Source organism: Rhopalosiphum maidis, chromosome 3, assembly GCF_003676215.2.
Source record: "Rhopalosiphum maidis isolate BTI-1 chromosome 3, ASM367621v3, whole genome shotgun sequence".
NCBI classification, from domain to species: Eukaryota; Metazoa; Arthropoda; class Insecta; order Hemiptera; family Aphididae; genus Rhopalosiphum; species Rhopalosiphum maidis.
In genome coordinates this window covers 66,205,237-66,231,062 of record NC_040879.1, presented here as the reverse complement: position 1 = coordinate 66,231,062, position 25,826 = coordinate 66,205,237, and the positions used below count along the sequence as shown (strand labels likewise).

At 26.1% G+C, this 25,826-nt stretch overlaps 3 protein-coding genes across 3 annotated transcripts; 2 read left to right on the top strand and 1 right to left on the bottom strand.

Annotated features, from left to right (window-relative positions):
• Positions 1-399: 399 nt before the first annotated feature.
• Positions 400-13,627, top strand: LOC113556338 (venom dipeptidyl peptidase 4-like). Its single transcript, XM_026961212.2, has 16 exons — positions 400-515; positions 1,368-1,572; positions 2,507-2,601; positions 2,679-2,753; positions 4,277-4,329; positions 5,429-5,634; positions 6,183-6,352; positions 6,429-6,526; positions 6,690-6,822; positions 6,893-7,110; positions 7,795-8,002; positions 9,209-9,396; positions 11,615-11,809; positions 12,406-12,566; positions 13,120-13,325; positions 13,390-13,627. The coding sequence occupies exons 1-16, from the start codon at positions 513-515 to the stop codon at positions 13,477-13,479; spliced, it is 2,304 nt and encodes a 767-aa protein (XP_026817013.1). The 5' UTR covers positions 400-512; the 3' UTR covers positions 13,480-13,627.
• A 5,614-nt stretch (positions 13,628-19,241) lies between these two features.
• LOC113558092 lies at positions 19,242-20,499 on the top strand. The gene is made up of 3 exons (XM_026963607.1): positions 19,242-19,502; positions 19,578-19,676; positions 20,416-20,499. Exons 1-3 carry the CDS (start codon positions 19,242-19,244, stop codon positions 20,497-20,499), a joined length of 444 nt encoding a protein of 147 aa, XP_026819408.1.
• A 1,923-nt stretch (positions 20,500-22,422) lies between these two features.
• LOC113558929 (mitochondrial import inner membrane translocase subunit Tim23-like) lies at positions 22,423-25,367 on the bottom strand. Its single transcript, XM_026964521.1, has 4 exons — positions 25,340-25,367; positions 24,988-25,228; positions 24,702-24,874; positions 22,423-22,550 (listed from the first exon to the last, which is right to left on the bottom strand). Exons 1-4 carry the CDS (start codon positions 25,365-25,367, stop codon positions 22,423-22,425), a joined length of 570 nt encoding a protein of 189 aa, XP_026820322.1.
• Between the last annotated feature and the right edge of the window lie 459 nt (positions 25,368-25,826).

The window sequence follows — 25,826 nt, the reverse complement described above, 5'->3', positions numbered from 1 at the left end:
TAAATTTTGAAAGTATACAAAGTAATGAAAATACCAACTCATTAGGCTAAGATTCAAATGTATAATGCATTAATTTCTTACTTTTTAAACTAATAAAGAAAAATATGCAAATGCATATAATTCTGGTTCTACTCATTAGGACCTATTCAAATAATTGTTACTAATACTTTTAAATCTCTCTATAGGTTTTTAAAGAAAAATAAGCATATAAAAAATAATATTTATTTCATTAGTCATAAAAAAAATATTATATAGTATTAACTAGACTATATAAATTAAAATGAAAATAACATTTTAATATTTATTAAATAGCACAATGCCGAAACATCTGTTTAAATACCAAATGTTTTCATAGATATGGTTGGTGGATTGTCATTGCGTGAATACTAAGCAGTCATACTTAACATATTAATGCACGCGAACGTATGTAATACGCACATATACGTATTTTTGTATTAAGACATTATACAGTTTCATTGGTAAATAAGAATTGCCACGCACAACATTTGATAATGGTAAGTGATATTTAATATTGAATTTTTGATCATGTTTATTTTTTAATTTGACGTTTATTTTATGATTGAAAATTAATTTAAACATAAAAACAGATGCAATATAACATAATATAAAGATTTATAAGTAATAATGAGTTTATCGAGACAACTGTATAATATGGAATGAATAATTCAAATAGTTATAATATATTATTCTATATATTTAAAAATAGGATTTTATTAAGGAAATATTTGATTTTAATACTTTAACAATAGGCATATCAGCTTATTTAATAGTATTACAATGATGTTTATCTAATGGTTACTCAAAAATATTAATTATATATCCATTCATGAAATAAATACTAAATATAATAATATGGAATAAATATTATTATTATTAAACTTTTTTTTTCGTGATATTTTAATTGAATAAAAAAACATGAATTCAGTAATTTAAATATTATATACTTACTATACATATGTATACTTTAAATTTAATATTACTAAAAATTTATTTTTAAAAGTATAGGAATACTTGTCAGAAGTCTTCAAACATCAATATAATTTTATAAATATAAATTTATCAATTATTACGTGATCGACTTTTTTTAAATAAGACGAGAGTTAAATAATTGTACATATATTGCTGTATTGATGCAGATTACAAGGGTGTGTGCATGATACAGGGGAATTTTGGGAAATGATTGAGTAAAAAGTGATTAAGATATGTGAGTGATAACGTAAGTCAATTTCTTTGCTTAAAATTTGTTAGCTTACTCTCCAATAAAAAATTAAGTATAAAATGTGAATTAAAAATAATAATTTTTTTTGTGTTTGATATTTTAATTTTAATTTTATTAATATTTTCAGGAACACTTTTTAATGACAATTAGAAAGGGATTTATTACAGTGTGGTTATCATTCTGTTTTATTGTAACAATAATGACTATCATAATTTACTTCACTATTGATGAGCCTGAATATTCTAAACATCAAATCATAGAATCAAGACCACTTCGATTTGAAACATTATTGAATAATAATCAACTTGATTTCAAAGCAACTTGGGTTTCAGGTAAATTGTAATACACATGTTATCATTTTTATAATTCATCTGGTTATGATGCATTTTTATTATGAACATTTAAAATTTGGAATTTAGTTATTTATAAGTATTAGAGGTTTTATATTATTTGTGTATATTTATTAAGTAAAATTATTTCAATATTTGTCTTTTTCTTTATCTAAATAATAGCTTTCTAAATACAATTATAAACATACCAGGCTTAATTAATAAATTTAAAAAATTTAATTTAACTAAATTATTTGAAATTGTCAAATGTACTTATTAACAAAACAATATTTTGGCGGTAATTTATGTTCAAAAACTGTTATTTATATGAATATAAATTCATAATAATATATTCCATAATATATAACTAGTCTGAATAATACACTATACTAGGAAATAAGAAGTATACTACATTAGGTTATTTTGTAAATAATAAGCAATATATCCGGCATGAAAATAATTTAAGCAGAACAAAAAAAAAAATATTTAACATAACGCTAACTTTAAAGTAAGAAATATACTTGTTGAAATATCATACATGTTTTTAGAAAATAAAACTTAACATCTCTAAAATATTTTTATCTCCCTTTGTTACGTTCGGAAATTCTGCAACCAGCCAATAAGTGGATCATATACCTACATATTTGTTTCCCTTATTCAAGCATGAGTTTATTGAAAATAATTTACGAATTCATGGTACATATTTTAAATTTTAATTCCAACGTACAAAATTGTTTGACTTACAATAAATGTGGTTTTCAAACCCTATATTAGTCATTTTTCTATCTGCAATTTCTATGTACATAATTATGTTTTTATTGTTAATATTAAAAAAACCATTATGTGTCTATAAAAAAAATATTTTTTTTTTTAAATATAAAATACCCTACTTTTCTTTGTTTAATTTTAATTTTGGTTTTTTTTATTTACTAATTAGATGATCAAATATTGACACGAGATAATAACGGAAATATTATTTTATTGGATATAAATAAATCTATTAAATCTATTTTAGCATTCAATTCAATGCAGGTAAACACATACAACTTATAACTCAATGGTTCCATAGATGTTAAATGACATGTTTATTTAAATTTTTATATTTTTAGCACATGAAATACTGTCATAAATACGAGCTTTCCGCTGACAAGAAATATCTATTAATAGCTTATAACCTCAATAAGGTAAATTGTTTTTATTATATTATGAGCATATTTTTTATTCCAAGCCATAGTAATGCTGTAAGTCAATTGATGTTTCAATAGGTTCAAACACTTTAAAGGCAGTACAATTGATCTAACATTTAAATATAGTAACTTATTCTATTGATTAAAATATAAATTTATATCTAAAATGGTTTTAAAAGTCATTGAGGGTATTACATTAGGTATAATAACAGGGTGACTTAGTGAACTTGTGCTCGTATCATTGAGACTATTTAAGTTTTAGAAAATATTTTTTAAAGTCATTACAAAACGATATAAAAAATATATATTTACACATATATTTCATCATTGATTATACTTGAAGTATTCAGTTTTTTGAATTTCTACATGCATTTTTAATAAATAAAGAATAACATTTTTCTGAAAACTTTTTAAATATTTTTTATTATTCAAAATCATAATAAACATCGAATTTCAAACAATTAATTGCAGTACCTATCTAAAGTTTATAAGAGCAAATTTTTCGAAGTATCCTTGTGTCACACAATTCCGCTCGTTACAACTTTAAATACGTATAAAGCATCTATAAAGTAGGTATAACTACTAGATCAAAATATGAATTTATACAACAAATTTCCTAGAAAAATATTCTGCTACGAAATTAAAATTGTATGCACTATAAAATAAGTTATAATTTATAACTACATGATAAAAAGAGAAAAATAATTTTATTATACCTAATTAATTAAAATTATGTTATTTTTATACTTAAATTTTTTTTTTTTAATAATAAGTTCTTACTGTTAAATTAATTACATAATATTTAATATTTATGAAATACTCATGGACTGAAAGGTAAAAAAAAATAAAAAAAAAATGCTTGAATCAAGTTATTATCTTGTTAAATTCAAATAATACTCATCTAAAAATTAAATTCATATAAAATTATTTTTATAATTGTATAGATATATTAGAATGTTTGAAATAATTTGATTTTAGTTTCTCTTGCTAGTTTATTGTATATCTTATTTGTGTATGTGAGTATCTTTAAAAACAATATTAGTATTTAAATTAATAAATACTTAATATTATTTTAATGCTGCAAAGTTAAATATTAATACTAATTATAGCTTCATATATTTTTTAAATAATAAAATAAGGCAAGTTCCCAACGTTTTATACATGTATTGGTCTATTTTTGAATTGAGAGAGTTCGTTAGATATGTTTTTGAAAAAAAGCTGAGAAATATAAAAAATGGGAAAGAAGTAGCTAATAAGTATCCATTTAAAACAAAACCTTGAATAATTTGACAAAGCTAAACTCCAACCTAATCATTTCTAGAATGAAATAACTTTTCATTCCTTTGAAATGTAAAAAAATTTGCCTCAGTGGTCCACTTTATTCTGGTATATGATTATTTTCAGAATAACATTTTCTACTTGTTTGTATTTTTGTTTAAGTGTACTGAATAAATAATACTCCTAGTTTCATACATACGCTCTTCAAGTTTTATCTGAAATGTTTTTTTTTTATGATGAAGACTTATAGTTATTTATCGACTGCAACCTATGACGTTATCAACATCAGAACTGGGTAAGTAAGTCAAAGTCGTTTAACTAATTCACATATTTACGAAGCCCATTTTGAATTATTTTGATAAATTCACATATTTTAATAATAATATATGCATTGAATAACATTATTGTAAAGTGTCTCAGTAATAAATAATAATATTATAAATCAATTAGAACATAGTATTCCTATACATAACACAATCAGACAAATATATTATCAAATGTAAATGTAGGTATTTATATATACAATTTTAATACAAGTATTATGATTGTATGTAGCTCAGTACTTAAAACAGTTAAAACAAATTACAAATTTTCGTATTATATTTTAAAGCTATTTCAATCTTCAAATATATTATATGTAATATTCAACTACTAAATGGCATCAATATAACAATATGTTATTATTCTAGAATTTTACTCTGAGCTCAAATTTCGGTTGCGTAAGGTATCTAACGTACATTTTTTCACTCTAAACATTCTAATTGTATTGCTTGTGTTATTCATACGTTTCAGACATTTTTGAAAAAAATATAAAACTTAAAAGTATACGTATACAAATTATAGGTTAGATATGGTTGGCGATTCATATTAATATGACATATTATAGCAAACTAGCACGTAGACTAGCGTAGTAAATATTAATAGGTAAAAAGTATTAGTAGGTAGGTATATGTAGTTTAGCATTAGGAGCACTGTTGCATTTGCAACATATCATATGTCTTACATCATAAAAATTGTCAATTTAGTATGAAATTAATGAAAGAGAGCAATTACGAAGTCGTTTTATTTTTAACTTGTGTTTTAATTATTCCAATAAAAAAAAATCACTTATATTAAAGCTGCATAGGTCAAATCATTACAAAAAGTGGTGTACACGGCTAACAGTACAATAATATTTCGTTAACACGAAGTATTGTAACTGGTAAAATAATTTGTCAGATCTGTGATGAAATTGCTGAAAGGTAACTGAAAGTGTAATAAACCGAGTTCGTTAAACCTTTTCGGTGTAGAAGAGATGTAACGTGTACTACAAATTACAATAACAAATGTGCTAATGTATAGTTTTAGGGTTACCTACCTATAAATTGTTCAATAATTGTATTTTATTTTGTCAGAAAACAAGTAACTCTTAGAGACACAAAACATGATCCAAGGGAAATAATGGTCGCCAAATGGTCTCCTAACGATTCAAGTCTCGCCATTGTCGACAACTACAATATATATTATATCCCCACAGCTGCGAAACCAAACCATGTTAAGCAAATAACTTTCCACGGATCCGAAAATTTGTACAACGGTATCCCTGATTGGATGTACACAGGAAAGTATATTTATTTATAATTATTGATGTATGAATTTCGATATTTCGTGTATGAAGATAATAATTTATGTTTGTGAAATATCAACTTAACCGTCATATCGTTACATAAACCAATACAAACATTTACAATTTTTTTAATCGATATGTACCTATCTCATTTTGATACGTGTGAATTTCACATAGTATAAATTATGTATTTTTAAATCATCGAATGGTCTAAAATAATAAGTGGTAGGCTATAATCAGTTGCGTCCTATCTGATATCAGAGGGTGGTTTAGTGGTATGGGTAATTAGCCAGTTACCATTTACAAATGAAACAAAATCAATAGTCTCTTCAATCCAGCTATCAATGATAAAACGTTATAATCAATAAACATTTAGCATAGGTAATCATAATATTAAATAATATAGAAATAGAAATTTAAAAAAAATGAATACAAATAATAAGAATATTTGTTCACCACAAGGATTTTTGATAAATAATTTTAACTTTTATACCACACCTTTATAATGTAAAAGTATAGTAATTATTTATTTAACGTTTTAGAAGAAATCTTTGGATCAAATTCTGCAATGTGGTTTTCTAAACGGGGAAAAAGTTTAGCCTACGCGACGTTTAACGAAGAATTAGTACCAACGGTATATTTACCAACATATGGCATACCAGATACTATGTACGACCAATATAGCAGAACGTTTAGTTATCATTATCCAAAAGTATTCGATCAAAATAGTATACACTCAAAGTTCATGTGATTTATTTAAATAATCAAATGTTCAATATTATATATAGGTTGATGACCCCAATCCAATAGTCGAATTATTTGTACAAGTTCTAAATATAACAAATGAGGACATACCTATACCAATAAAACCAGTGAAACAATACCCGTAAGTACCGGCAACATATCAATATTTAGAAATATTTACGTATAGTATATACCTATTAGACCCATTGAATATAATATACTTAAAGTATATTATACAGGCATGGAAACTTAGAAAGTAATTGAAAAAAAAAAAAGAAATAAAAACCGGTGTATTTTTTTACTAGTAATGAGACAATATTATATACAGTTGCATGGTCAGATGATGAACATTTGTATGCAATGTGGATGAACAGAATTCAAAATGAATGTCATCTTGTACATTACTATATTCATAATAATACGGCTGAGGTCGTGGAAGTGAGTAAACTATAGCGATATAAAATAATGTGATGTGTGTAACATATAATTACGTAATCGTGTTTGGCAGATGATGGAATTTCGACAAGAAAACGGTTGGCTCAATTTTCGACAGTCATTCTTTATTAACCCCGTTAATCAGATTGCATTAATATACCCAATAGAACAAGACGACGGTGATATGTACAGACATGTTTGTGTGATCTCAAATGGCAAAGTAATGCCAATAACCACTGGTAAATTTGAAGTTGATAAACTCATAAAATGGGACTTCGAATTGAATTATATGTAAGCCCTAATTAACTGTACGTAGGTACCATACAGTACGATAGGATTGAATTATTTAAATTATTTAAAACTATAAAAGATTAATAGATTTAAGTTTTATGATCGTTATTTTTGAAACTACTACAAGGCTAAATAACTAAAAACAGTTGTTCCGTAAATATCTGAGTTTCTCAGTAATTTTTTACTCTTAAAGAAATTAATAAGAAAATCACAGATATTTCATCTCCTAAGTACCTAGAAATTAGATAAATGCATTTTACAATTAAACGGTAAAAAGTTGTACGGAACTTTTGAAACACTTACTTTTCTAGCAAAATAATAGCAGAAAAAACCAACAAAAAAAAGAAGAAAATTACATTACCATAAATCAATAAGTTCCTCCCTTTGTTCAAAATCTAAAATATTAACGTAATAATAATTCATATTTTTTCCTTCTACGCACAAAATTAATAAAATAAAGATAAAAGAACATTTTTTTCCTTTTTTTACGCCATCATAATGTATTATGATGTTATATAATGCACAACCATTAAAGTTTGCAGCCAATAGTGATTATTCAAATTATATACTACGCATAAGTGATAATATAATCATTATTTTTACTTAGGTATTAGATATATTTGTTTATACGTATTATTAGGCAGACTGACGTTCGTTAAATCATGTGCAATAATAATTTTCCAGATATTATTTAGCCAATATAGAGCATAGTTCCGAAGTACAACACGTGTACAGAGTGCATATAGATTTGGAACGACAGCCCGGCAAACCGGAGTGTTTGACATGTAACACGGGATGTACTTTCAGCAAAGCAGTGCTCAGTGAAAATAATACCTATTACGCACATATATGTACAGGACCAAACATACCTTACGTGAACATAGTGAAAACTGTATGCACTTGTCTTAAATATAATCGTTATTTTCCTTCATCAAATTATCGTACAGCGATCAAATAATATAATAACTATATTATACGTAGATTGTAGACAAAATAATTATTCTTTACAATAATAGTTAAATGTTATACTTAGTTCACCCTCATCGTTTGCCACAACGATTGACTGTATATAAATATTAAATATGCGAAATTTATTTAAAATATCGTTGACTCCAAAAACCTTTTTTGGTAAAATACAGGACAAAACCGCACAATTTTCAAAATTGTTGTATCCAAAAACCGCACAGTTATGATTTCGACCTCAAAAAGGTCGATAAACAAAAAACGCATGTGTATGTGTATAATTAATTATTTATTCTCATTACTCTCATATTTCATCAAGAAAATTTATACATTCAAATATTTAAAATATTAATTTAAAAAAAAATTTAAAACTTTCAACGTTTGATTGGCTGAAATCGACTGCCGACGTTATTTAAAAACTTTATACGATTTCCGTTACGTAAAAATTCTTCCCGAAATTTAAACAAATGCTCCTAAAAATAAATAGGTAACTTTAGTGGCAACTAAAGTCTTGATTATTGTACAGTACTTATTTTATAATCTTATCTTTTCACTATTTTCACTAAAAATAGTGTGCGGTTTTAACCCACTCTAAATGTGCGGTAATTTGTTATAAAATGACCGATAAGCTGTGCGGTTTTTGGATGCAACCTAAAATATAATAAATTTTTCTTGGAAATAAAATAAAATAATATTTATATTGATTATCATAAAACCATATCATCGTAGATATCTTGATACCCATCTTGACGTTCAAAGATTAAAATGTATTCATTATTATAATCGAAAAAATGATATTTTATTTTATTTGAGTAGATAAGTAATATGATAAAGGACTTTACATGACAAATGCTATAAATTATCATAAAATAATTAATATTATTTTAACGAAAAAGGAGACGTATTATTAAAAATGAATAGCTATAAATTATGTAACTGTGAGTTTTTAAAAAAATAATTAAAATAAATTTGACAATGAAAAATCAATTATTGACATATATTTTATCTAAAATACTAAAATAATAATAGGACGCGTTAAACTTTTTGTTATATTTAATATACATACATTTAGTCAATAGTTCTTATCTTTATTATTTATTTATCAATATATTGTAAATATGCTTTTTTTTTCAAGAATGAAAATAGTATTACTGTTTGGGAAACAAATAAAAAACTGGCTATAGAATTAAAAAATGTCGCTTTACCTCGCGTGACATTTTTGAACGTGCCACTTATTGATGACTGTGAAGCTCGTGTCAAATTGTTAATTCCACCGACAGTTAATATTTCATCGGAAAACAAATATCCTTTATTAATTTACACGTAAGTAGGGATTAATGGTATTATATTATAAAATGGTGACGGTCAGAGGCATGTCTAGGGTTAAAATTCAGGACAGGGGCGGTTATGTTATGAAAATAAGTCGTATAATAATATAAATATTTTTTATTTATATTTGTTAATGTTTTATTAATATTTATTATTTTGTTTTATAAAAACAAAACTATTGTTTAAAAAATTTTTTAACGTCGGATTGAATATTGACATTGTTGTTAAACCTTTTTTTAATTTCACTCAGTATATTTTCTACCATTGTAATAACATAACAAGCTTTTTTTGAATTGTAGTATTATTAATCTTGAAACCAGTCGTTGAAGTAATAAAATAATCAATAAATGCACTTTAACATTTTTATATTGTTTTCTATGATTTGATGAAGAAATATTTAAACTCGAAACAGTAGTTTCAGATTTTGTATTAAAGTTACTAAAACTTTCATCCGAATGTAAACATCCAAGCATTGTTATAGTAGCTTCAACTTAATTTAAATATTTAATTATTCCGAGAGTAGAACATTGCAGTATATCTATTGAAAATACGTCGAAGTTGATAAAATGTGAGGATAAATATTTTATTAAAAGTTATTTGAAAAATATTGGTATTAATGTATTACTGACCTAATCTAACCTTTGAATTCTTTCTTCTTTAAACTTTTTAAATTTTTTATTATTGACTGTTTGTAGATACGCGTTCTTCTTAGAAACAGTAAAAGCAATCAACGATTTCCAATTAACCTTATGTTTGTTAATTTTATTTATGAACAGATAATTTTTCATGGCGCAAAATATGATCGATAAACATTACACGACCACATCGGCACCTACTACTTACGCAATGGTACTCTGCGGTGTGAACACATTTCATTGCTCGGTGTGTTTAATAAAATTTAAACGAAAAATGTCTAGATTTTAATTTTAAAATGCATATATGTATATTTTGGATATATTTAAGGGTTGAAAATCATGGTAGGCATGGGCCTATTTAAAAAATTATCCGTTCGAAAAGTTATTCGTTAGAATTTAAAAACGAAACTGGTAATTTAATTGGATTTAGACTGTGGTAGAAACAGGTCTTTTCATGTAATGTGTACATAATATTATATAGGTGTATAATTTGGATATTGTTTGATTAGATTTATTGATAAGTACAACAATATGACAAATATCCTACACATGCCAATCGATAATGAAAACGTTTTTATCTAAAATCGTAGTAGTTATAATAAATAAAAACAGAGTAATAATATAAAAATGGAATTATACCTATTACGGCCGTGTAATAGAATTAAAACTAAACTGAACAGATATAAAACGAGTAAAAATTAAAACCGATTTATAAAACACTGGGGTTAAGTATAATAAATAATACATTTACGATGACGATAAGTTTGAATTTTAAAAAAGGTAGGTACTGCACATAATATAAATAATTCATTTATTTTATACATTTTAATTTTCTTAGTACCAATAATAATAATAATAATAATAAAATTTAATATTTTATTTTCATAAGTAAGTGGATTGTTTTATTATTTTTTAATATCTTTTCATTTTTATAACGATTATTATTTATAAAATTACATTAATTTAACAAAATAGCAGTCCAAGTAAATAACCTTTTAAACAAGGACTGTATAGTCAACATTGTAATATTTGTGTACATTTTAATGCTAAGCACTTTAAAACTTGTTTTAAAAATTAAAATATAAGACATGTGGCCCTAAATAATATTCAATATTCTTACCTTTAAATTTTATAACAGTTCAAATTTCTCTAATATTTTAAACAAAATGGATTATTCTGAAAATAAAATTTACTATGGGCCTACGTTAGTTAAACAGTGACAACACACGAGGATACGAAATCCTTTTAATAAGTAACGGGTGTACAATTTTAACCACAAATTATGTATATTATATCATTATTGTAATGCATCTCAACATTCTCAACCATCTACATCATTGGGTGTTTACTTTGATAGGCAGCCTATACTTTACTACCTTAAGGACCGACATGTTTTCTGCTTTGGTTGAATTAGTGTATCAAACATGTTTTAAATTCCCAAGATAAAAACACATGCGGCCTTCACCTTTTTTTTTTGTAAAAATACTGCCTACTCGTTTTATTGGTATATAATTTTTGATTATATTTAAAATCATCAGACGGATAATAATTCATTACGATATTTATTTTTTATATAGTTATGGTGGTCCAACATTAAATGTAGCATTGGACGAATTCAATATAGATTTGAATATGTATTTAAGTGCAAACCACAAGATTGTTGTGGCTTTAGTGGATGGTCGTGGCACAGAACGAAGGGGTAGTAATACATTATTTGCAAATTATAAACAATTGGGTACAGTTGAAATCTATGACCAAATGACTATCGCAAAGTAAGTAAAATATTATAGAATGCTTAAATTTTAAAATTATATATGATTTATATAATATAATACATACATATATACCTATAACCTAATCTAACAGCGAATGTATAGGATATTTTTATATTTTATAATATTCATAGGCATATCATATTATGCGATTAATGATTTAATATGGTTATCCATTTGAATGAAAACCACTAAATTATTGAACATTATTTAAATTGATTCTTAGATCAAAATCAACACACAATGATGATACTAAAATAATATATTTTTAGGTAGACCATAATATGATGAAATATATACACCAAAATTAATTGTATATTAAATATACTTTATAACCTAATCAATCTTGTCCGATGCGTTAATTAGTCTTGGAATAATTTATTTCAATAACAAGTATCCGATTGATTTGATATCTTAAAAATGGTGTACCCAATGTATTATTAGCGTTACCTATACCTAATATGGCAATATTTAAATCAAATGCAAATATTGTTTTTGTAACATTAAAATATTGATAATCGACTAATGTATTATGTTATATAGATATACTTACGTGTAATATTAACTTATTGCTAATTAATAAATATACTAAACAGATTTCTACAAACCGAGCTATCGTTTATTGACAAAAATAAAGTCGGTATTTGGGGATGGAGTTTTGGTGGCTACATAGCCGGTATGGTTTTAGCTAAAGATGTCGAGGAGATATTTAAATGCGCATTGTCCGTTGCACCTGTCACGGACTGGATATATTATGGTATTGTATATTTTTACTTTTTTTTAATATTATTATCGTATTTTTTATAATAATAATTTATTTATTATTTCATTACTTATATAAGACCAAAGTTCAGTGATAAACAATTAAATATATAGGTAGAAGGTACCTATAGTAATATAATTACAAAAATATTTGATAAAGATATAGAATCAGTTCAGTATTATATAAAGGGATGTAAAGTTATCGAAGACTTATTTTTTATGACCACATATTAACTATAGGTCGAAAATAAAAAAATATACATATTTTTAGCTTTATTAGTTATAATTTATGAGTAATAGAACTAAAAGATTCGATTTAGTCAGCTTGAAGCATTTGCCATGTAATACATGCAATGTTAGGGCGCATTATACGGTATAATTACAATTAAATGTGATATAATTATACATTTTAATAAATGGTAGTCGAAGACACAACTATAAAAATAACTAAATAATAAATATCTTTAAATTTAAAACACAGAGTCGAGTGCTTTATTCAATGGTGAACTAATAAATGTTATTTTGTATTAATTTAAAATAAATTCTAGACTCAATGTTCACCGAACGGCTTATGGATATGTACAAGGGAAACGTTGAAAGTTATCAAAATGCTAGTTTGATAACAAAATCAGATAATTTACGTAACAAAAAATATATGATTATTCATGGATTAGCTGACACTAATGTTCATTTTCAACACTCCGTAATGTTATCCAAAGAGCTACAACACAAAGCCATAACATTTCAACAGCAAGTATGTGTTTTAAATTTCCTTTTTTCGAACAAATTCTAACAGAGTTAATAATTTAATGTTTTAGTTTTATCCAGACGAGTCTCATCAACTTCTAAATGTGAGAAATCATTTTTACCGTACAATTATTTTATTTATTTTAGAATCTTTAATATAAAGTGTAATTTGATGTATTAATATCCTTAAACGCTGTTATATTATAAGAAAACAATATTATTTAACTATGTCCTATGTACGTTTTTAATTGTATGGAGTATCAAGATTTTTTTAAATTGTTAATAAAATTATTCTATTTTTAAATTAAATTTTGATTTTTCAATAACGTTTAACAATAATTTGCAAGCTTTTTTTTTTTAATTGACAATCAGGATTTTTTTACAATGTTAAAAATACATTTAATTTTTTTACGTTTTTGGTTAATTTAAGTTAAAAAGTGTTAATTGTATGCGTCATTAAATTTAGCATAAATACATAATAATAGTATATTATAGACATATACTAATAAGTACATTTAAAAAAAATATTAGTCATTATTAATAAAGGTTAGCAATATATGGATGTATTATGCTTAAAAGATCTTAAAAAAATAAATTAAAATATTCATTGGAATGGCGATGTATGTTATAGGTATAGCGTAAAAAAGGACAAACTTTATTTTGAAAAACGTTGTTTAACTATTATTAAATTATGTTTATTGATATATTTTGTTCATTAGTATTTGAATTTTATTTATAACATTTTATAACATATTATATAATACCTATTTTATTTCTATTAAAATAATGTTATCAAAACCGTTAAAAGTCCTGTTTATAACGCATTAAGATGAGTCCCACTAAAAATATTTGGTGTAAAATTTTGTAGATTATTTTATTCTGGAAAAAAAGATCAAAACATGAATGTTATGCCGGAATTTACTACCAGGCAACGACAATTAAAGATGGAAAATATTCCTTTCGTGCAAATTCCGATCGTATTTCCTTTTACAAAACATTAATATCAAATGTGCATAGCATGTACTGTGGCGTAGGCCGTAGAGAATACATGCTTTAATGTAGGGGTGGTCAACCTGTAGCACACGTGCCTTTTGCGGCACATCTTACGTTATTGAATGGCACGCTAGCACCAGATGAAATAACCATATATTATATTATGTGTTATAATATATATTATAATTATAGTATTGTAAAGTAAATAATAAGTATTAATTTTTTATGACACATTCTCAATTTTGTATTTTTTATTTGGCACGATATAGAAAAAGTTAAAAGGTGGCCTGCTTTAATGTTATGTTGTCATAGATTATTATGCGAAGATTGTATTAATCGCTACTTAATGTTATCCCATCTGCAGAAATGTGTATTTTACTGACTATAGAGTATTTGTTAACTCACATTAATTAACAATATTTTTCATCGAACAAAACTCATTTTTATTAATTTTTTTTTTTAATTGTATTTTTTATTTGATAAAATAGTATTTTTTTTTTTTTTTTATAATATATTTCATAGTTTAATAAATATAGTAATATCATAATTATTTTTAAAGTTTTCCTAAAAAATCATTTAAACTTAGACATGTACAATTACAATGTTTTTACATTTCTTAAAACAGATAAGTTTAGTTGATAAATTTAACAGAATACGATTACAAATTAACATTGTACAGTTTTATTAAAAATGTTACAGTTATGCAAAATATATTATACCTACTTACATTAGTAAAGTCAATGAACTAATCTAAAACGTTATGAGGACGACCAAAATGGAGTTTGCGTCTGTTATGGCGGACATTTAGCTCGAAATTTTGAAGACTGCTTGCTTTCTTTATCTGAAAGGTCGAAGAAGTTTACCGATAAGTATTTGATGTAGTGCATCATTTAGAACAAACCATAGAGTATTTGAAATAACTCATAATACTTTTGATTGTAGGATTTGTATTTTATTAGTGTGAGTTTTAGCACATTGACCACAGACAGGTACATTATCTAGTAGTAGATGACGAATAATTTATTTATATAAAATTAGTGAATACTTCTAGTTCAGTGTAGTTTGACGGCTAATATTAGTGGATACAATATTTTTAAGCGATGGGTAATCTTGCTGTAATTTGGAAGATATGTGAGTTATTCCAAGTAAGTTTTTTTTCATTTAATATTACTTCAAGATATTTAATATTATGAGACCATGCTATATGTTGTCCGTTGATTTTAAGAGTACCTATTAAAGTTTTTAGGTGTACAAAGAGTGAAAATAGATCTGGTGTGTTATTTTTTTTACTTATATGCTCTGTAATTTGAAGAAGTTGTTGAGTTGTTGATTTTCGTTTCAGCTTATATAGGCGGGTGCAATATTTTTATGTTTAGTGCATTCGGAGTATTTGTGTTGTTTTGATCATTTTATACATTTAGATGGGAGCTTACTGTAATTTTTGTATGATTGAAACATTGGCAGTATTGAGATTGAGGAATAGAGTTTATGTTTTTGCGATTTTTTGCCGTTATTACATACTGACGGTTAGGTTCGATGATCGAGAAAAAAAATGTTTTTTTCTAACTTATCCAAGATAGCAGTAATAATTGGGATTGGTGACTTATGACGGTTTTGAAGGCGGGTGACAGAAGTTGATATGTATAATGTTTAAAATATCGATTTCGGAAAGATTCTTTGTAATATTACGACAGTCATCGATGGTTATCAAGTTTAGCTTTAAAAAATATTTTTATTATGGATATTGAAATTTTTAACTATCATTGGCGTGATTTTGTTTATGGAGGAATTTTTTGCTTTACCTCTTTGATATTTGTTTTGATCACTGCTGTGATGGAGAAATTTGTATCATAAAGCTCTGAGAGTGAATAAATTCTTCTTTTTATAGATATACCACTAGACGAGTGCTAGACCACAGCATGTTTGCAGTGTTTTCACCATGCAATGAACTTTTGACTTACATACGACGGTATAAGATAAGTGGGAGTTTTACAGAAACACAAATGGTTACGATAATTATCGCGTAAAGACTGAATAATGTCATTGAAGATATATTTTGAATTATTATTCATTTTAAAATAATATTTAAAATTAAAATTTTTATTACATAAAATAATAATAATAACAACAATCATTAGTCATCATAGTAAGTCTATAGAATATCTTGTTATCTCTATGAAGGATTCGGGCCTGATAATGACCGAAAAAATGTAGTATAAATTAGGAATGCCAGCTTATAATCCGCTTCATATATGATGCATTTAATTTAGAATTTTAACAAGAACGGCAATACGATTGAGATGCTTTGAGTCAATCAATATGAGCAATGATCCCACTTTTGGATCAGAAAACTGTCTACGACACATTGATGATAGTAGTCGAAGACGGCTACGGATGAATCTTCTTCCTCGATGCACATGGCGTAACTTACTGGTAAAACGTTCCTAATTGCATTGATTTTAGCTTCGATTCCTAACTTCTTCAATACCAAGTATCTAACGTAGGCCTATTTTATGTGACATTTCGGCACCTATCGTACCTTTTAGAAGAACATTTAATTTCAAAAAAGCTCGACTTTTGTTAAAGAACTAGACAAACAAATAAGCTTTCTAGATCTTACGTTATATAATTACGATAAATTAGTAGAAATAGCAAAAACCATACAAAGAGGATGTTGAAAAGAGCATATTTCAGGACTATAGCCAAAACCAATGGAACAAAATTACTGCTATATAAAAGAATATCATACAGACCCATTTAGCGCACAAACAATAAAAGAGGAAATAAACCTAACCTAAACAAGAAGACAAAGATAGTGTGGAAGCTCTAGAGGACTAGAGATCGTCCATACAGAACTTCAAAATAGCAAACCACTTAAAACAAACAGTGTAGTAGCGTACACAGGATTTTAGTTCAGTTGGGTTTTCAATATTGATTGATTATAGACCTGTGGGGGCTCCGCCACTTTATAGATAAGCTAGTAGATATCACCATCATTTTATCATACGAAATAATTCTTTTAAATTCCTTTTTTTGTATGAATTTTCTTGTATTATTCTCTTAAAATATAACATATTTTATAACAACATATTATATGATATATATATATACCTACATTATAAACAAAATATAATAAAACTAAACAATATTCTTTTTTTTTTGAAAAAAAAACTTTATGTTAAGACATTATTTTCTTTTAGCACTCATATTATTTGTAAATAGTAGCTAAATTCTAAATTACAGCTATAACTTGGTAGTTTAAACTTGTCATAAATGGTAATTTGTAAGTGTTAAGTCAACATTCAAGTGCCTTGATACAAATTAAATTTATTCAAAGTTACTACAATTTATTATCAATAAAAATGTTATATTTAATCAAATATTTGAATAATGATTTGTACTATGATATGAATGTGATATGACACAGTGTTGCTGTGATAGCAGTCTATTAAAAAAAAAAAAATTATAAATAGGTCTTTTGTCTATACCCTATGGTGTAAGTCTCGGTTATAGGCATAGACTATCATTAGTTCAGCCATGCTCACTATCTTAATTAGTTCAAAGTTCAGCTCGTTATTTTTGTTCAGAAGACAAAGACATAGAATAGTTTATAGATAATAGACATATTATTTAACATATAAAAAAAAATGGGAGAAGAAAGAAATTTCGTGGAAGGTTAAACCTACCTCTGCGTACACCATTGAAACAGTGTAATACGGAAAAAAAATACTACTTGAGTAATGTAATGAAACAAGCTATCTATTTGAACAATTTGCTTCTGTGATCTAAAATGCCATACACAATATGAAAATCTATAAGGCTGCCGGACTCGATGATATATGCTTCGAAACCTTGGACTAAAGGCTAAAAAGTGGATTTATTTAGTTGCATAAAGTACGAAAAATTCTAAAGATGAGGAGAAGTGTACTTAAATCAGTTACAAAAACAGTTATTAATACATATAGAAATTATCAAAATTTTCAAAAATTTTAAATATGCAGATAACTCGAATTGGATCTCTTTGGGGTGCTGAACCTCATACATTAAGATTAAACAGTTAAAGTTTTAGCACTCTTTTTCTCAACCGGAGATTTTGCGACTTCCGAGTAGGGAAGGTTTGTTCACACATTAAGGATAGACAAAGCTTGAAATGAGACGTGCTAACTAATTACCGGCTGTTTAAAGAATACACCACCAAACAAACTGCACACCAGGTATAGGTACAGGTATAGCTCCATCTAAAATTTGACGATTCGTACAGGCTGATTGGGAATGAATAAAAATGATAAACAGTATCCAACACATAGTTTATTAGATACAAGGAGTCACATACCGATTTAAATTTACAAATAGTTTTATGAAAATGACCAAGTGCATTACGAGAAATTCTAAAGAAGAAAGAATCGAGAGATGGAGAAAAAAAATAGAGGACGAAACAACGTGGATAATGCTAACAGATAACCAGTTGCCAAGACAAAAAAAAAGGATGGATATTACAGAGAAGCCTAAACTGGTTACGAACCAACATGTGTGATAAATTATAATATGTATAAGATAAATATTTTTGTGTGATGGTGACATTTGGGTGTATGATCTTGAAAAGGTGCTGTCTATAAACACACATTATGGTTTTTGAGAATCATTGTTATTTTGTATTACACGAAAAAAATGGCTTTGAGAGAGATAATCCCACTTTAACTTTAAAATCTTCTTCCCAAAAAGTGCTGTAAATTTACAATTATATTACTATAGATATTATTTTGTTTGATACCTTGTAAATAATTCATCTATCTATAAACAAAAAAAAAAAAAAAAAATAAAACAAAAATAAACTAAAGCAATCACCATGCAAATGATTTCCTAATAATAATATGTTTTGCAAGCTTTGTCATATTATTTGTTAAGGTCGGATTTATTTGAAGACAAAAATATGTTTAAAACCATAAATAAAATAATTTTTTTTTTCAAATGTTCATACAGTTTGTTCAAATTTATTTTCTTTAAAGGTTTAATAGGTAAAGAATTGACCTACTATCAACCTGAAAAATCAAGTAATAGAAATATTTCTACGTTAAACGATGAATTTGTGCTTATTAATCAAGCTGATAATTCAATAGCGATAGTACCTGACAAAAATAAATGCAAAGAGAAAATTGAAAGTTTAAACGAAAGTCAATTTGAACAAACGAAAGTAATATTAAAAATCTTCAATTACATACCACACACGGACTCTTACATTTTGTTTTTGAGCGTTGCTTATTTTTAGAATGAAATGCAATCGATAATAGAAACCAACAAACTTCCAAACGACGATGTGCCAATTAAATTAAAAAATATTGATATTATTACTGAAAAAAGTATTTTTGTTAGTAATTTATTTAACACTTTATAGTTTATAAGAAATTTATAAAAAAACAAGGTCGACTGCCATGTAGGGTTAATTTATCTAACAATAATTTTGAGGAGATCGTCATGATCATTTTCATGATTTTTAATGCTTCGATAATTTTTTACATTAAATATATCAATTTCACAAAAAATATTAAAGGGAAATATTGGTTTTTCAACAAAATTTCTAAGAATTTCCAAGGAAGTAATGGAAAAATATTTTCCCTTACAAAACTATGTATTGTGACGGTTATCAGAACCCTACGGCCTACGTGGCATAAAAATGAATTCAAACTGTAGAGTTTGAAGACCCTATAAAGCAGGGGGGCCAAACCGCGGCTCGCGTCATAGACTTTTGCGGCTCGTATCTTATTGTAACATTTTTACAAAAAAATTTTTTTAATATAAATTTATGTATATTTATTTATGTATGACCTTTTTTTTTACATTTTGGCTCTTCCATATTTATTAATATATTAGGTGGCTCGTGAGTCTCTTCTTGCTGATTACCCCTGTTATAAAGCCTAGTACTAAAAGTATACTGTCGAGTCATTAAATCTAACATGGCTATATTAGCTAGTCTCATAGTTTGGCAGTCAATATGTTTAAAGCATTTTTTTTTTTTATGTAATTTTGGTTTCTAACAAAATGTGTTTGATTAGATATCAGCGAAACAATGGTTTGAAATTGACAAATATAATTTATCTATTTTATAGGATTTGGAGTCGAAGGATTGGGAATTTTTGTATGATGAAGTGATGAAATACATTACTAGCAGTCTTGAGAACACTGAATTGTAATTGTAGTTAATAAGGAAAAAACACAAATAATGTGTTAAAATATATTAAAAATAAATGCTTAAGATTAATGCTTTTTGAATTACAGCGAAATACAGCGTTTGTTTGTTGTTAATTTATTATATAAAAAAAAATTGTAACTAGGTATGTATTTTTAATATTTTCTAATAGCTGAGAGTAAACTTATGAGAAATCTTGTCTTATAATTATATTATTTATACTAAATTTTAAATTTTTTTAACTAAGAAAAAATTTTGATCTACATAATCGAAAATAGAAAAAATTAAAATACTTGTGACGTTTGATACACATTAAATACGATAGAAGTACGTAGATACAAATTAATATTTATAGGCCTAACGTGTCAAGTGCCTACGCTTGCGCTTTGTGTGACTATAGCCACTGCTGACAACTTCCCAGTATATTAAGAAAAAAGACATTCCTGATCGACCTGATCCTTGCCTCCAACTAGATGGTCGTCAAGAACGCTCATCACCAAAATTTTTAAACATAAGTGCGCGTGCCCATGATCAATGATCATAGAGTAAAACTCATCATCGTTCCCACGGTGGATGCGCTGAATGGGAAGAGGCGGCGAATGCAGATAATGGTGTTCTGTTTAATTTTGTAATTACATAATTTTACATTACTATTTATATGTATTCATGTTATGATTGTTATTTTAATATAATTGTATAAAAATTGTAACTCTTTATCATCGTTATTACAAGTTTGTTTAAAAGAGGTAGTTATTATTATAAATTATTTAATTGTACACCATTAATAATAACAATAATAATTAAAAAAAAAAAATCACTTAGATGGCAATCCAACAAAAAAATACCGGTGAATATCATGACTCTCAATTATTTTAACTTATTTTGAACATTAATTTATCACAACTTTGATTAGTTTTTATAACGTTATAATAAGTTTGAATAAATTATTACAATAAAACAGTGTGAAAGGACCAACATCGTGCAAGCGATGTACTCGTTGAGTGATTGTAAAATAATTGATTGAATATTATATTGATCGACGTGTACACAATATATTGTTAATACATTCAGTATTCATAGAACAATAGCATTTGAAATAATTAATTAGTTCTTAACACAATAAATTTAAATTCGAATACATTAGTAGGTACATACAATATATTTTAATTAGGTATAAAACATTTTTAGGTACATAGTTAATAGTTGAACAAATAAATATATAGATGGCCTGTATATTTAGGCGAGATTATAGGAAAAATCTCTAATCCTGTACAAACAAAATGTGCCAAACATTTTTAAAACGAAAATAATATATATTTTATGTTAATAAAATTGTATTAAAAAAAGTTTAAATAACATATACATATACATATACATATATATCTTTTAAAATAATAAAGTCAATAAAGATAATTATATATGTGAACTATGAAGTAATAGATACATCGTATAACAATTACAATATCTTTCTCTGTATATTTTAAGCCAAAAATATAAACAATTTTACAAAGAATGTGATAAGACTTTCGCATTTTTCTCGGAATTTACCAAAATTGTATAAAAAATTATAATATTCGTACATAATATCAAGTGTTTGCTCTTGTCAAAACTTTTTTTAATTATTATATTTTAAATTTGATGTTTGAAAATTATATTTGTATTATTAAGTATCAAAATAACCATTAAAGAACAACATTTATTATGACTAGGTAGGAAACTTTTTAATTTTACGAAATTTCAAGATAAAGGACTATTTCTTGTAAATATTAATTAAGTTTTTTTTTAATTAAAATTGTTGAATTGTATATCAGTATAAATAGTATAATAATGTAAATATAATGTATAATTATACGATATATTATAGTGAAACAAAATCGACAGTAGTGTGAGACATTGGAAACCTGTGATGTAGTTAAATTAAATTTTTTCAGTTTTTTGAATGGATGACGGCTTTTTTAATATTTTCAATGATTGTAACTCTCGATGAAATCAAACTGTACATCATTGTTAAACCGAAGCCGATCAGACCACCAAAGCCGCAATTTCTAAGGCCACCTGAAATATTTCCAGTTTATTTTAATTTCATTATTATAAAATAAATATTTAAATTAAAACAAATTAATCATTACTTATTCTCCGACATATAAAGATTTTTGAAATACACGTTTATTTGATATTATAATAAGTAGACTATAATATACATTATGCATTTAAACATACAATTGTTTTATGTATTACAACTGAGGCAAGATATTATGCTTATTTTTCGAAAAACCGCATAAGTAGAAACAAATTAGATGCTATATAAACCTATAATAACCTAAATGCTATATAATATCTACTTGAAATATGAAAAATATTTTTCAAGCACACTTTTTTAAAATTACACTTATATTTTCATATATATTTTTTTGAATCCTCATCAGTCAACGGATGTGAACATATAGGTAAACTCAAATTAAGTTATCGATTAGAATAAGTATATTAAAGTTGTTTTCACTTTTTGGTTTTAAATTATCAAATAATATTCATGATTAATATATTAATAGGTAGTATTACTAGTATTATAGTAAAACTATAAATTATAAATATAAATATAAATTTTATATAAAAACGCACTAGTAGATATATAATAATTTTATATTTCCGTGATTTATAAGGCAGCACAAATATAAAATTTCTAATTTTATGTACAAATGAATTGTAATATATTATTGTTATGATTTTTAAAATTAATATATTAGCTATATATATATTACCAGTGGCGTATTTACGAGGGGAGGGGATATAAGGAAAGATCCAAATTGGTCTTTTTTTACTGATAGGTTTAATAATGTCTTACATATATTACAGAAATACAGAATAAAATTATTGAAAACGCTACATTTTATTGTAATATTGAAATATTATGGTTGATGCCCGCAACCAATACACGACTTACTGCTAAATATGTATATGATTGAAAACAATTCGTATTGTGAATAGTAAAACTCTGTCAATCGTCATTATTGTCAATAACGATCTAGCTATTATCATGGTTTTAATAATAAGCGTTTGGTTGCTATTTCAAAATATATTACACTGCAAAGGCATATATATATATATATATATAAATTAGGCATTCTAAACAAAAATTCTAATAATTAAATGGAATACAAATAATAATCAAACTAAAACACTAAAATACGAGTTATTACTTATTTTATAATATTAATTATTGCAATAGTTTATTTTTAATCCAGCATAATAAATTCACTACTCATTATAGTCGAATTCCATCTAAGCAAAATAGATAGTTGCCCAGCGGCCTTTACCTTCCCGGGATCCAGGCTCTCGTCAAGTACCAAAAAAGGGCCTTTCTTTAGTGGCTCTATTGAGGCCCTGAGTCTCTTAAGTTCGGATCACTGGCTGGTGCATTATTTTTTACTGTTTTCGTCCTACATATATATTTGTATATTTATCAATAGGTACCTACTACTATTGTATTCTTATGGTTTTTTCCATTTTATAAATAAATTGACTATGAATAATACATTTTAAAAACAAAAGAATACAGTTTTATATATTTATGTGTAGGTACTTATTGATAATAAGACAATAAGTATATACATTTTCAATATTTTTTAGAAACGGTAGTGATAGAAGGTGAACCCTCCTTCCGTGGAAGAAATTACACGTTTGCCACTCTATATCTCTCCCACCATTGAAAAAATTCTAAATACGCCACTGCATATGATATGATATACCAACCTTATACTTTTAAATATTTTTTTTAATTTGAAGGGAGAATATTTACTAATGAATTTTTACTGGTAACTTGTAAATATCTTATAGAAAAATTTAGCAGAAAAGTAAATATTATATAGTAATAGTAAATAAAGTAAATATTCATCAAAGAATTTTTTTTAAAAAGGGAAATGGCATCATTAGAAATAATTTTTCCAATACCAGTTTTTATAATTTTTGTTTTAATTTATTTTTTCATTACTGAGACATCAAAAAGAAAAAAAAGTATATTATTCTATTTTCAGTTTATTATAATGATTACGTTATAAGATGATGCCTAACGTGTATTGTAATTAAATTATGTAAATAATGTTTAATATGTTTAGTATTAACCGTAAACATTAAATCTAAACCTAAAAATGCAATAAACTTAAACTATATTATAAAATTAAAGTACTAATAAATGTATTAAAAACTTACTTGTAGATTTATATAAAAGTCCCGTGCCTGTTCCAGCAATAATATTATTACAGATATAATTTTCATCGCCTCGAGTCTTCTCTAGTATTATACCGAAAATACTGTAGTACACCATTATCGTTCCAAATGTATTTGATATATCAGTTCCATGTTTTAAAACGCTATTTATCAACCTAAATATTACATATTATTAATCATATTATTACTTCCTAATAAGTGCAATGATAACAATATATAAAATTATAAGTACGCATACAAATTGAATAACAATATTAAAGTGACTTACTGTGTTCTGTTATATGTAGGAGTTAGTTTATCACGCGCCACAATTTTCATACCATTGTGTATTCCTCTTGCAATACCGATTGAAGCGCCTATCGTGTAACATGTACCGATTTCAATGTAACACATTTCAAAACGTCCGCGTTGTTTGGAACCAGCGCCTTCTAGAAATATATACTCCGATTGATGAGGCTGAACTGGTTGACCGTAGTTTGGTGATGTAACCAATACTTCATTTTTATTATCTATATAATGACAGAAGTGTTTAAGAATAATTAAGTTTACTGCTATATTTTACACATTAAGTGATTTATGTATATATATTATGTGCGTGTAGAGCGCTCTAAACTAAATACCTTTATCATCCTCTTTTATATCTACCATGTTATAGCCGAACTAAGAATGATGTAAGACAAAATAAATAATATCACAAACAACCGTTGGTTTTCTGTTTTGTTTCGTTTTACATAAAGATTGCACGTGCAGTGACTTACGTCGACGATACGGATTTGAAGAATACGTATACAAAAAACAAAACAAAAAAAAAAATAACGCTAATGCTTTGCCGATCACTGTGTACACTACAAACACAGCGCTACGAAAACTGCGGTACACATACGATCTCCTCCGGATACAAAGATTGATCGTACTGACGGCCCCCAATGAACATATTATTAGTTACCAGGGTCGTGCCAAAGGGTCACATCTTTTGATGTCGGCGAGCACGGGAGTGGCGCCACCTATAATAGAAGTATACTGGACTGATTCCATTGTGAACGGTGGTCGATGACAAACATACAAATATTCCCGAATGCGTACGACTCCCGGGGTAGAATATCAGTA

What these genes read in the sequence shown, in the direction of transcription:
- LOC113558929 (XM_026964521.1), bottom strand. Translation starts at nt 25,367, where the DNA reads ATGGTAGATATAAAAGAGGATGATAAAG. An exon ending in TATAAAAGAGGATGATAAAG is followed by an intron (nt 25,229 to 25,339) that starts GTATTTAGTTTA and finishes GTCATTATATAG; the next exon opens with ATAATAAAAATGAAGTATTG. An exon ending in ACTTTTATATAAATCTACAA is followed by an intron (nt 22,551 to 24,701) that starts GTAAGTTTTTAA and finishes GAAATATTTCAG; the next exon opens with GTGGCCTTAGAAATTGCGGC.
- LOC113558092 (XM_026963607.1), top strand. Translation starts at nt 19,242, where the DNA reads ATGTTTAAAACCATAAATAAAATAATTTTTTTTTTCAAATGTTCATAC. An exon ending in GTCAATTTGAACAAACGAAA is followed by an intron (nt 19,503 to 19,577) that starts GTAATATTAAAA and finishes GCTTATTTTTAG; the next exon opens with AATGAAATGCAATCGATAAT. An exon ending in TTACTGAAAAAAGTATTTTT is followed by an intron (nt 19,677 to 20,415) that starts GTTAGTAATTTA and finishes TCTATTTTATAG; the next exon opens with GATTTGGAGTCGAAGGATTG.
- LOC113556338 (XM_026961212.2), top strand. An exon ending in ACGTGAACATAGTGAAAACT is followed by an intron (nt 8,003 to 9,208) that starts GTATGCACTTGT and finishes TTTTTTTTCAAG; the next exon opens with AATGAAAATAGTATTACTGT. An exon ending in CCATAACATTTCAACAGCAA is followed by an intron (nt 13,326 to 13,389) that starts GTATGTGTTTTA and finishes TTAATGTTTTAG; the next exon opens with TTTTATCCAGACGAGTCTCA.